This window comes from Adiantum capillus-veneris, chromosome 28 (genome assembly GCF_014529385.1).
Source record: "Adiantum capillus-veneris isolate H3 chromosome 28, ASM1452938v2, whole genome shotgun sequence".
In the NCBI taxonomy this organism is placed as follows: Eukaryota; Viridiplantae; Streptophyta; class Polypodiopsida; order Polypodiales; family Pteridaceae; genus Adiantum; species Adiantum capillus-veneris.
In genome coordinates, this window is record NC_140958.1 from 74547636 (window position 1) to 74560755 (window position 13120).

The 13120-nt window shown below is 43.5% G+C and overlaps 1 protein-coding gene across 1 annotated transcript in view; it reads left to right on the plus strand.

Moving 5' to 3' along the window:
• Positions 1–6397, plus strand: part of LOC147420693 (Protein kinase superfamily protein) — a 42481-nt gene extending 36084 nt beyond the window's left edge. Inside the window, exon 4 of the mRNA XM_086504296.1 lies at positions 4611–6397. Coding sequence (XP_086360422.1) covers positions 4611–6139 — 1529 coding nt within the window. The 3' untranslated portion in view covers positions 6140–6397. The remainder of the gene's footprint in view (positions 1–4610) is intronic.
• Positions 6398–13120: the final 6723 nt, after the last annotated feature.

Genomic DNA, 13120 nt, shown 5'->3' on the forward strand with positions numbered 1-13120 from the left:
GTGCCTCCTCGATGCTTTTGGATGCAATTTTTGACCCTCGCCTTGTCTTCTCTACGTGTAGTCGTACCGGGACAGCTCTTTGTTCGCATCAATTTTGCATGTAACGGTGTGCAGATTCAATTTTGGTCATCTTCAAAATTCTTGTCAGTCATTTTTTAAGCTTTAGAGTGCTCCAATTGGAGTTGTGCTCTTCAAGTTAGGACTATTTCTCTGTAGGGTTATGGCTATGGCAGCCAGCTAGCGGCAAATTGTGTGCAAACAGATTGGGAGGGCATGTATCTATGAATTGTGGATTTGATGTTGGAGTTGTGGGTTTTTTATGTTCAATTGTGAAAGGGGAGGTCCTTGTCTTCACATGCATTGGTCGGCGTGTGCTGTAAATCCGTGCTTTGGTAGGGGTTTTCTCTTATGTGCTATGGTCCTTTGGGTTGGCGCGTGCTTGTAAATTCTTTACGGAGCAGAGGCCTTTTGGTTGGGGTATACTAAGAGTGGTTTTGGTATACGTTTTGGTGCTGAGGTTGAAGTTTTAATGCTCTTGGACTGTAAAGCTATACAGGTGTCCCACTTTTTCTTTTGCCCAACAATGGAAAGGTGTTAATGGCATTCATGAGCAATTAGCATAATGGATTCACTTACTATCAAGACATAGGCTCAATGTGTATAAAATAGTGGACAACAATGCATTAGATACATAATGAATAATGTACATGGTGCTTTTATGTAGTCTTCATGGGTCATGTAAATGCATGCATGTATGCCTCATGAGACTATATGGCCATCATTTCATAGAGAGAGAGGTATTCCCATAGCTCTCCATGGCTAGGCCAATCCCAACGCTAGTGATGGGTAGTTAGCCATGCCCAACAAGTGTAATGACCCAACAACTTTCCTGCATGTGAAGGTCAATGTTCCTCTAAAAATATATATAGGGTGTAAAGTCTAGATGTCAACACTCAATAGTGTTATAGCAACCACTTCAAGGAGAGACATTTCGTTAAAAGATGGGAAAGATTCTCATATGTATCAATCCTAACATGTTGGATGTGCTTGTCCTCAAGAACTTCATGAATCTTTCTTTGCACGAGACATCAAAATTTGTGCAAATTGGATAGTACTCTTATATATCACAATGCAAAATTGGAGCATCAATAGTGATGCCTAATTCCGCAATAAGTGATAAACAAGCTATATTTCTTCCTTGCTAGGCGTTGAATTTCATCCTTGCTAAGCTTTTATTTTCTCCCTTGCTAGCCTTTAACGTTGCAACATAATCTTTTTGATAAATTTAGTAACACAATCTTATAATTGAGATTTTTAACAAGATGCAACACCAATGAATGTAAAGACATAGCCCAAAGTACACATTGCATTTTTCACATTCCTTGCATATGTGTAACCAATTTACCCTACTAGCATCTTTGTCTCAAAAGAAAATAAACATCTTCTATATGTAACATTCAAGTATTTCATGAGCGATAGCATTGTATTTTCCTCCCGATGCTTCTTGCCAATTTTAAACATAAATTTATTTGCAACACCCATTAAAAAAGTAATATTTGGATGTGTAGCAATTATCAATTGTAGATGTAGTATAAGAAACCTTGGCCATTTTAATCCTTTTCTCGACAAATTTGGGACAATCATGTGGGCTTTGTTTCCCATATCAACATTAATTCTCTTATCCATATCAATATCTTACATGTTGAGACATCAAACTCGACTCATGGTACACTTGGATGATCTCTCACCTATATGCATCACTAGTACAAAGTAGCGGATATGAGGATCGTTGTCATTAGTACTATAGTTGGATGTCACCGACATGTTCTGCCTATCAACAGTGAAAGCCTCTGATTCTTTTGCAAGCTCACTTACTACCGGTTTCGTATTTATATTTTTCTAATATGTTTTATAAACCTTATCCTCATTTTGTGTAGTAAAGAAAGTTGTATCTCCATCTTCATTGTGTGCTCTCTAAGTTGTGTGTGTGCGTGCTTGCAAGACTAAAGCTTTCTCCTTCTCGATCATCGTGCAACATTTGCTCGCGCGTGCACACACACACACACATAGAGAGAGAGAGAGAGAGAGAGAGAGAGAGAGAGAGAGAGAGAGAGATGCATTGATCCATGTGGAGGGTGATGTGAAAATGGACAAATCATTCAAAATGATACTAGGGAGACCTTTATTCAAAGTTCCAGTTATCATGCATTTTCAAAAAATGGTAAGATGGCTCCCCCATAGGCCCAATAATGGTGGTGTTAAAGGGCCTTTCAACCAAACGACAACTCTCCATAACGTACTCGTTGCCAAAAAGGCCCACTTGCAAGATTACGAGAGAGTATCGTGATTGTTTCGTTAAGGGGGTGTGGTGTCTCAACCACCTCCTACATCAAGCTTTCACCATTATACCTAGCTCCATCTGGTTGCAACGGCTTTAATCTAGTTTTGTAGGTGGCGACGTTGCATTACGATGACCTTGGACCGGCTACAAATAGCGGCTATGCGATTTTGAAGCACCCTTCAATGCATTGCCTAAAAGTAATGGGCCCTCCTAGGTCGTGGGCCTATGGGGAGCCCTCTTAGACCCATGTCTGGCTCACTCTTAAAGGCATACAGAATTTAGGAGACCACTAATTAGTGATACCGCACAAATGCTTGGCTAAGAATTCCCTATTTCAAATAATGGGCGAATGACATGTTTTCTTGGCATTGAAGTGATCATTGACCCGCATGGGCCATCCTCTTCACTAATTGACACCTCCTTGGGAGGTGGGATCAACGGATCACGATTGCCAGTTGATCGTGACCGTTGGATTGCCTAGGGAATGCAAAAGATTTCGACGTTTTCGGATCCCGGGCTTGAACTCGTTCCGTCTGTCCCCCTTGGAATCGGCTCTAACCGCTAAGCTATCATGCACTCGTTGAAAGGTGTGTGTATGTGTGTAAAGTTTATACATCACGTTGTGGCGGATAAGTTTACACCTAGCTCACACTTAGTTCACACCAAATTTGGTGTGGTGTGCAACTCTCTCAAGTTCACACCAAGCTGACACTTAGCTCACCTCAAGTTCACACTGAGTTAACACCAAATTTTGTGTGGTGCACATACCTCCCGAGTTCACTCTTAGCTCACACCTAGTTCAAAAAACGATCGGACGGCTCTGATTGCACCCGCCTCATGACGCCTAATGTGGACCATTGATCCCACCTCCCTATGGGTGTGTCAATTAGTGACGAGGGTGGGCCATGGCTTGCAGTGGGTCAAGCTAATATGGACAACTACTCAAGCATATATCAAAAGGCATTGCTAGCCCAGCTCACAAAATTCACACCCTTGCCTAGGTAGAGCATTACTCTTGCTCCTAAATTTTGATCCTTTCTAGGTTTTCCTAAGCACGTTTTTGTGGGCACTTAAGAAAAGCGCATACCAAACTTTGTGCAACTTGCAGTACTCAATGGAGAACTATTGTCTTACCGATCTTTATGCTCCTATGCGCCTTTGTACTTCCTTAGCTAAACGGATGCTGCTTGGGCATCTTTGGCTACACCATTTGGCCTCCTAACTTAGAGAATTGCGGGCATACACACCCGATAACTGCTACTTGCATTTGCCAAAGTTGTTCTCTCTATCTCTAATAGCATTAAGAGGAGGCTAACTAAATATTCTCCTTGGAAGCATATTTATGATATGGCCTCAGCGTTTATAAGGCGGCCTCCTCTCCGATCCATAAACAACAAGAATATCCTCTAGCTATAGCCTGATGTCAATAAATAGCATAATATAGGCATTTCTAGGCTTCTGTATATAGCATGAGTAGGTGTGCTCAATTTTGGCCGAGAATACATTTTATTGTGAATTTTGTCCGTACCAAGAAAAAAATGTTTGATTATTCGTGAGTGCAAAGAATGTGCATGATTAGGATCGGTGTTGTGTATTCGCACCATGCAAATACCGTCTTTCTAACCAAAGTGAAAAAGCGCACATTTAAAACTCTCCCGGTTTCCAGGTCAAATTTGAAGGATCCACTAGATTTTACACAAACTTGTGAAGCCTACCGTTCTCTAGCCACAAATTTAACCGACTAAATGCAGGTTTCTAGCAAACATTGCCACTTTCTAACTGCAAAATGGCAACAAATTAAAAGATCCTCAATGCCAGTTTTTAGCAAACATTGCCACTTTCTATCTGCAAAATGGCAACAGATCCAATTGTAGGGTACCCCAATTGTAGTGTAACAAAAAAACACGGCCAATTACGATGGGAGAATGATATTATGGAGGTGGCTTTGGATCCTTTTCACCCTTTGTGGAAACCATATTTGAGAAGGAACAGTGTACATAAATTTTAACGTAGCAACTAAAAATCTTGAAATTAGCGAAAATTTGAGGCAGCCAGGTTTTGGATAAAATGAACCTACCTTATGCCGATCAGCCCTGAATTATTTACGATTGTTCCTCTCTCTTCGCCCGTTTCATGTCCCCTGTGGCTGCATGGGTGATTTCATGTATAAATAAGAGGGAGATCCAATCTTCTTTCCTTGTTTTGCTGGTAAAGCCTAGATGTTTGCAAAAGATGTTGCAAAAGGGTAACATTAGTTGGAATTGTGCAGGTGCAAATATGGCTGGCGTACTTTGGGATCGCACAAGCTACTATCTCAACTCCTTAAAATCAACAGCGCAGCAGGGGCTGCCGCGCCTCTCTGATCTATCCCGTATTTTGAAAGAGCCTCCACCCCGCGATCTACGATTTCCAATTCGCACAGATGTATTTATGGATCTGCCTGATGGTATACGGGACAACTTTTTTGTTCCATCGAGCGAAGTAGATTGCCGGGAGATCATCTATGAAATGGTTTCTCCGTTGATCAGGAGGACGAGTATAAGCGGCACTGTGGGAAAGGAATTCCTAGTTGCTCTGTGGGACGATTGCATTAACCGTATTGTGAAGGCTTTCTGTGCAGAAGAGCTAGAGTTGATTCGTTGTGAGATAGGCAGTGGCTCTCAATATGATGAAGAAAGGGTGAATATGTGTGGCGTGGTGCGTGATTTGTGCCTGTGGAGAGGAGAAGAACGAGGTGGAGCTTGTGTGAGTAATAGCAGCAGCAGCAGCAGCAGCTCATGCGCAATATTGCAGGGGGACGATCCTGCGATGTCTCTGGTGAACAAGCTACTGTGGACTTATGGTGATCTTCCCTACATACTGGCTTATCATGCAGTGGGCATGACGGTGACATTTTGTGCACTGAGCAAGGGCGAGGCTGATAAAGTGGTGTGCACAAATTTGATGAGCATTGGGCTGTCCAACCCAAGGGAGAGGATGAATGCCATGACTCCGTGCTGGCATGTGGCTCAGCTGCTGTCAGTGCTGGCGGACACATGTGCTGGGATGCGCAATGTGTACAGTGACTACAGCAGGGTGCAAAGCAGCAGCTGCAAGGTGGTAGAGGTGATGATGTCCCATGTGCGCAAGGTGTATCCGAGCAGGAGGCGATGGGCAGCAGTGAAGAGCATGTACGAGGTGCTGGCAGAGCAGCGTATTCCCTTTGCGGAACGGCTGGTGAGATGGGATGAGATGAGGCTGTCATTGGACTTCAAGCCACGAGGGGAGCCCATCAAGCCCGCCTCCGTCGAGGGGCTGTTGCAGGCGCTCAAATGCGTCTGCACGGCACTGGTGGCACTGCACAATATCTCCCTCATGCACCGCGACGTGCGGTGGGAGAATGTAATGAAGCGGCGGGACATCCAGGAGGAGGAGCAGTGGTTCCTCATCGACTTTGAGGATGCCACCTTCGTCGAGGAGGGCGCCTCTGCATCCGCCTCTTCACCAGCGCCTGCTCCCGATCAGCCGCCCTTCCACCCCAATTATTTCCCGCACCGTCTCTCCCTCTCCCCCACACGTCATGCGCCTGAGATGAGCCGCGCAGGAGGCATCGGCCATGGCCTCAAGGTGGATGTGTGGGGCCTGGGCTACCTCATCCACACCTGCGCTCTCCCAGACCTCCCCCCTCACCTCCACGATCTGCAGCTCCGTTTTATGGACCCTGATCCAAACTTGCGCCCCTCCATCGATGACTGTCTCTACCTTCTCGTCCAGCTGCAATCCTCCCTCTCTCTTCATTACCACCACCACCATCATTGAACCACTTCTCTGTAACACGCCACCACTCACACGTGACCATCACCAGAACTGAAGTCTGAAACCCTATTCTTTTTGGACTTTTGAGAATGGAAATTTAAATGGGATTTGTCAGACCCCAACTTTTTGGACTGCAGCGTCAAAGTTCAGCAGCCTATCATCGCCAATACATACCATTAATGTATTTTTAACCGGCTAAAATTGCAAAATCCTCTCTAGATTCCGAGTTTGCTTGCAAGAAAAACGATAAGATTTTTACACGCTCTAGTGTAAACTCGTGCGATGCTGTGGCTAAAGAAAAGCATGGCCTCTACTATGGAAATACGACCTCCCTTTCAAAGCTCAAAATTAGGATTTTGTTTTGGTGTAATGCTAGTAGCATCAGCATGGCAAGGAAGGAGGACCTTTCAACCATTTAATTATAACACCCCCCCCCCCCCCCCCCCCCCCCCCCCCCCCAAACACACACACCACCACCACCAAAAAAGAAAAAAAGAAAAAAGGAATAAAAAAACTCCATCTATTCATCCAAATTCCTATGTCTTTTGGCTTCAAAATTGGAAATGCAAGTGGTCTTGAAATCTTGCTACATATTGCTTGCTTGCATCTCTACCTCTTTGTTGCAACAACCAAGATAGTGTAATAGTACACATCATCACAAAATTTCTAGCTAAGCCGTTAACCGAGAATTTTAGCATGGTGTAAGACGTAATGATATGTAGTCCTAATGTTATGACTCATCAACTTAATTGTTCAAAATTCACGTGGCCATGTCTCGACTACTCTCTTGCTTGCTTACATCTATCAATATTAGTGTACATTATATCGTCGCCTAATCTATAGTAGAGATGCCGTCCTCTCCTTCACCTACCTTCGAATGCCAATACTACCAGCCTTGATGGACTGAACTAATGAGGTCAATATGGATAAGATGGTGAAGGCCCATAGATGCCAATGTAAGCTTCTCGTGCCAAAGGGAGGAGTTGTTTTGATGTGATCAAGGATATGAGTGCTTGAAAGTCTAATTAGCCTTTTCATTTTCGACATTGGAAATGCAATGGCACCTTGGCTTATGTAGCTCTTTGTTGCTTGCTTGCAGCTGTCTCTGTGTCTTGACCAAGATATACTAACAATAGACATCATCACCTAATGTAGTCATAATGGTTAACCTCCTCTTGGTCTAACTTTGGTTGACAACGCCCTAATATTAAAGGCTAAAACACTCACACAATTCGGGAGAATTGGTTGGAAAAATCTCAAAAAAAGATTTGTCCCTAGGTGGGTCTTTCAAAGTCGTTGGGCAAAAAGATTTTTCCAAGCACTATTGAAGCTATCAACGTTAACATTAGATATCTAAATACGTAAGAGAAGATACATTGGCAAATATATCATCACCTAACCTACAATAGGGCATACAAGTCTTAGCAACATGCTTTTCTCGACATAGCAAAGACAAAAATAGAGGTCTATTGGTGTATTAAAGCGCCATTGGCACCTTGGAACTTGATATTAACAGAAACAAATTTATAATTTGTCGAGTTAGATGTATATGTGTTACATGCATCGACATGCTATATTAAAAGAGACGCGCAGTAGAGAATGTAATAAACTCTCTCTCTCTCTCTCTCTCTCTCTCTCTCTCTCTCTCTCTCTCTCTCTTTAGGGTTGAGTTGTAGTCAAGGTGGCTAGTCATCATCCAGTTGTTGAGCTACAGGTGGTTGGTCATCATCTCCATGATCGGCTTCGATGTCCTCTCCCTGGTCTTCGTCATCCTCTTGGACTTCTTCCACTTCATTGGTGTCTTGATTCTTATTGTGCTCAACTAAGACCTGATCAACAAGAGCACCAGTATATTGCTTTGATTTCTCCTCTAAGGCTGATTTCATAGATTCAAGTAGACTTTGTTTTCCTTCCATATTCAATGTAAGGTTTGATTCTTGATCAGCAATGTTTACTAAAGATTGATAGATGTATTTTTTTGTAACTACTTGCCTCAGGGTATGGCGATGGGCCATAAAAGACTTAGAGCTAACTTTTTCTCTTCCAACTTGCCTTGTACCTTGGTTGTGGCTTCTTCAACAAACCTCTTTCCTCAATCAGTCGTTGTTTTTCCTTCTGAAGCTTGTCTATGTCGTGTTGCTGAGTGGAAATGATTCTGGCATCATTAGTATGTTCTATGGTCATCTAGAGAATCTTCTGTCTGAGCTCAGTTAGCTCATTCGTGGAATTCACTAACTTTGTCTTAGTCTCTTCAAGTTCATTCTGAAGGGCCATAGCTGCAAATCCTGGAGCCAGTTTTCATATAGCATGGACAATTGTGTTCTAGCCAGACATCATATTGGCAACATATCCATCTGTATGGAATGGAATCTCATGTGAGAGAGAAAGAGAGTAGAAGGTTGGCAAGGCATCATGACCCTACAAGGAAAAAATTCGATGCAAATTAACTAAAATGAGTTTAGACATGTGTCCAATGAAGAGAAACGTACCAAAATTGTAAAGTCTCTCTCTTTGGCATTGTATAGGGGTTTTGACCAAAGAGAGAAGAAATAAGATGATCAAGCGGCTAAAGTAGTGTGTATAATGTCAGGACACGGGTCCTGTACCCTAAGAACTAGGCTAGGCAAGGACTACGGCCAAGGGCCGGGCTAGGCAGTGTGGACAGGGGATTCGTATAGGGCAAGGGGCTAGGAGCCCACCTATAAAAGGAGGTTGGGAGGAAGATCCAGGAGAGCCTAGTTGCCTAGTTTCTTACACTGGTATCAGAAGCAGCCGTTTTTGGCTTGGCATGTAGTCGGGGACGAAAACTCTTCCTTAAGGGGAAAGTAATGTCAGGACACGGGTCCTGTATCCTAAGAACTAGGCTAGGCAAGGACTACGGCCAAGGGCCGGGCTAGGCAGTGTGGATAGGGGATCCGTCTAGAGCAAGGGGCTAGGAGCCCACCTATAAAGGGAGGTTGGGAGGAGGATCCAAGAGAGCCTAGTTGCCTAGTTTCTTACACTGGTATCAGAGCCAGCCGTTTTTGGCTTGGCATGTGCATGCAACCTCAAATTGGAGGAGAAAGAAGAAGGCAAGGCCGAGCGCTTGCAGGAGCTCCTAGTCGGGGACGAAGGCGTTTTTCGACCTGCTTCAAATCCCTCGAGATCGGGCTTAGTTGGACCGCAAGGGCAAGTGGAGGAATTTTCGTCACTTCAAGGCTCTCAAATTCTGGTCGTGTCGCGAGTTGTTTGCCCTTTGGCTATGGTGCAGCTGGCCGCGATCTGCAGAGCAGAGCTCGTCAAGTTTTTTAAAAAAAAAAAAAAAAAAAAAAAACCCTTAGGGGTTGGCCGTTCACACCCAGCCAACCCTCATGGGTCTTCAACAAGGGCTGTGCCCTGCGAAATTGAATTCCCTTGCATCTACAGCTTTCCTTTTCGATTGGGGGATCCCGTCGATCATAATTTATGTTAATTGCTGCAAATCCAGAAGTTCGAACTTGCTGCACACAGTTTTTGGAAGTTCAACAAGCCATCAATTGGCCAACTTTCTACCGATTTGGCGATTGCATACGATGCAAACCGCATCGCACGCGTCTACAGTTTGATTCACATATTTCAGCTTCTTGCCGACTGAAACCTTCGTCGACCAGTGCCAAAACTAACTGGTGTATTGCATACGACGCAAACCATATTAGTGGCAACTCGACTTTGCACCGTACTTTCGAGTGAATCATCGACTGTCGATTTGCTCATTATTTTCAAGCTGCTCTTGCTTACGAAGACCAAGAAGTTTGCAGATTTTGTTTTTTCGAATTCAGCGGAGTCGGGATTATGATGACTTCGTTCCACCACTCGAAGCGGGCGAGAAGAATCGGTAAGCAAGTTCACATTTTTGTTTTACATTCTGCATTCATGAAATCTTGCAGATCTCTTCGTACTCTTGGCATGGCAAGCAATTGTTGCCTCTGTTCTACAAGTTTTTGGGGCTAAGCAAAGTGCTTTCAATGGTTACGCCCTTGCATATCGCTTGCCAAGGTCAACCATGTACACGAACAAACATGGCCGACAAGACTAGAAAGTGTATCATGCATGGTGTATGTGTGATAACTTATACGGCTTTGAGCACAACAGCTGGGTCGGTTTGATGCAAAAGCATAGCAAGTTGTCATTGTTCTGGAATCTCAAGGAGATTGACCTGGCTTGCTGATCGACTTGATGTACGGTGCCCAGTTGCTCGGCATGACTGCCTACTGTCATCTTTTCTAGAAATTAGCAGAGAATACATCAATTATGCATACTTTTTTATAATTCTCGAGATGTGGAGATATTTGACATGGTCATTTAGCTAAAAGCGTTCGACAAGGTCGATTCGTTTTTGCCAATTTACCATGTTTTGTAATCTCAAGGAGATTGGCACATCATACTGCTTGACTTGATGCAGGAGGCACGTTATTCGGCATGGCCGACTCCTTGTCATTGTTTCTAGCCGTTGCCAAAGGATGCTTGTCACACAGTCTTAGCTCATTTAGTTGAAATTCCTCGACAAGGTCGATTCTTTTTGTCATGCTCTCTGCATGTCAACAACCGCCTCAGTTGGCTACTATCAGCAAGGCTTCAATTTCTGTGAAGCAAGGCTTCAAGTTAGGAATCTTGCATTGAGACTCCCCACGTTTGGTATGTGCTATAAGCATACAAACTTGGGAGGAAATTGGTAATCTGCTTGCAGATTATTTCATTACATGCCAGATGGATGTATATGATACAAGGGACATATATATATACATGCGACAACTCTCTCTCGTGTAGCAGAAAAGGCTATGAGCAGTTCTGGAACGAGTTCTTCTCCATCAAAATTTTCAGGATGACTGGTTACAACGGGATAACCAGGTGAGTCGAATTTTCAATATGTTTGTTTTTCATGTTTTCATTGGAAACATTGTAGGTTATGTAACGCAAAGTGCTTTGACAAATTCACATGAAGCAAGGATTCGCACGTGTGCCACGATACTGCCCATTGACTTGGCATCAAGGGCATTGGTACGCCAGTTTGGCAAACTGAAGGGCTTACAATTATGCATGCACGGCATACTAACCGGGTGGCATGAATTCCACTAATTCATGGATTACGCTTCGCTATCACACTCGAAACACTGTCAAGGACAAACTAAGTGATGGATTGTTTAATGTGTTTTTTTTATTTCTGTCAACACAACAGCACTAAAAAGACCCAAAAATTGATTCCTAGGCACAGTGCCAATGACAAGTCCCTCTCTCGATGAGAGTCATACCAGAAAATTGTGGACTGCTTATACAATAAGCTGCAAGTCAGGCATAAGATGCGTCAGGGCACATAGCTTGGGTATACACTCTACAACCTTAAGGAAAGTTCCTCAGCCCAGCATGCTCTTCTTCTCTCTCTCTCTCTCTCTCTCTCTCTCTAAGGGAATAATATAACAAGTTTTTGATACATATTCTGCTCGTGAGTCAGCTTCGGCCAAGGTGCTCTAACTCACAGCTAGCACTACTCAAATTAGTCTTCATCGGTTCGTCGATTGAACACTATTTTGCATTAGGGCTATGAGCCAAACAGGCTAAGCGTCGATGTCCGGACAAGGGTAAGACCCAACTACTGGCATTCTTTGGGTGCTTATTTTCAAGATATACCCCCGGACGTACACATCGACGTTAATGGACAAGCAAGAGTCTTGTGAATACGGATGTTTAGGGTGTCATTTCTGCACTACTTGTTTTCAACGCGACACTTAAGTTGAGTTTTTGATCATCTTCAACTCCACCGCAGCTGATCTCTACAAGAAAGTCTAGATGTAGCAATCAGTTGTGACAGCATGGCTGTCCATAAGAGCTCGGAAGTTCACTTATGTGGATCTCCTGCTCTCTCTATAGCACTACAGAGTGTCTATGGACATACTTTTTTGGGGTAAGACCCGGCGGGTGATTGCTACATCATCCCATAGGCATTAAGGATCACAGTTTGATCTGCATTGAGGATCACCGTTGATCTCTCCCAGTTATACTTTCAAGGAAAGAATTCCGCAATCTACCACGTGGTAGCAGACGAACACACTTTTCAAGTTGATTCCAATCAACCTGTACACGGTTGACTATGTTGGTTATCGTTATCTGCTAGTTGAGCAGTTTCTACAAAGAGTCTTATCAAGGGGTTTGACTATGTAGATTCTCACCCAAGATCTTGGATTGCGAGGGCAACACCCATGGTTCCCACTGCAATGCTGTTTGTTTTTTCAGGTAGGAGACGTGCTCCTCTCCGTTTGAATATGGGTAAGTGAACATTACGTTCAAATCTCCAGGTACGCATCTATTGATTTGGTGTTATTCCATTTTTAGTATGCTTTGCTTGGTTTTTCAAGACGTATAAGTATGCTTGAATGTTATTACAGAGCCATGCCAAGGGCATGTTGGCACAAAGTATTTTGGGCCAAGTGTCCAATCTATTTTTTTGCCTTATGATGTTACGAACCTACTTGTAGGGTTCAATTTGGCACATGTTGTCACATGGGATACAACATGGTCTAGGAACTCCAGGAGTTCGGTTTAGCCAGTGTGGAGCAAGATAATGAGGGTCCCTCTCTCTCTTGTCGCGGAGTGTTTTGCACTTCCTCCACACCCAAGTACATCTTGTACTGAAAGGATGTTCTTTTTTACACATCCTTACATGAGACATTCCACAGGTGGAGAATATGAGTCTCTGGACTGACGCTGGCGCCATTATTTCAATTAGGTGTCACGACAAAGTCCCTAAGTGCTGGTCACATCTGTTTTCTAGACCATTTTTAGCACGACGTATCAAGAGCAATTTCGCGGCGAGAAATTGTCGGATACTTAGAATGACTTGTTAAGGTACAATTATTGCTAAACAACATTACCGATGGTTGTTTACACATATAGCAAATGAAAAAGTTTCATTGTTTGTACCTAGAAGTGATCCCTGTTTCACCTTCTATTATGGTTCAGACGTTTCCGCAA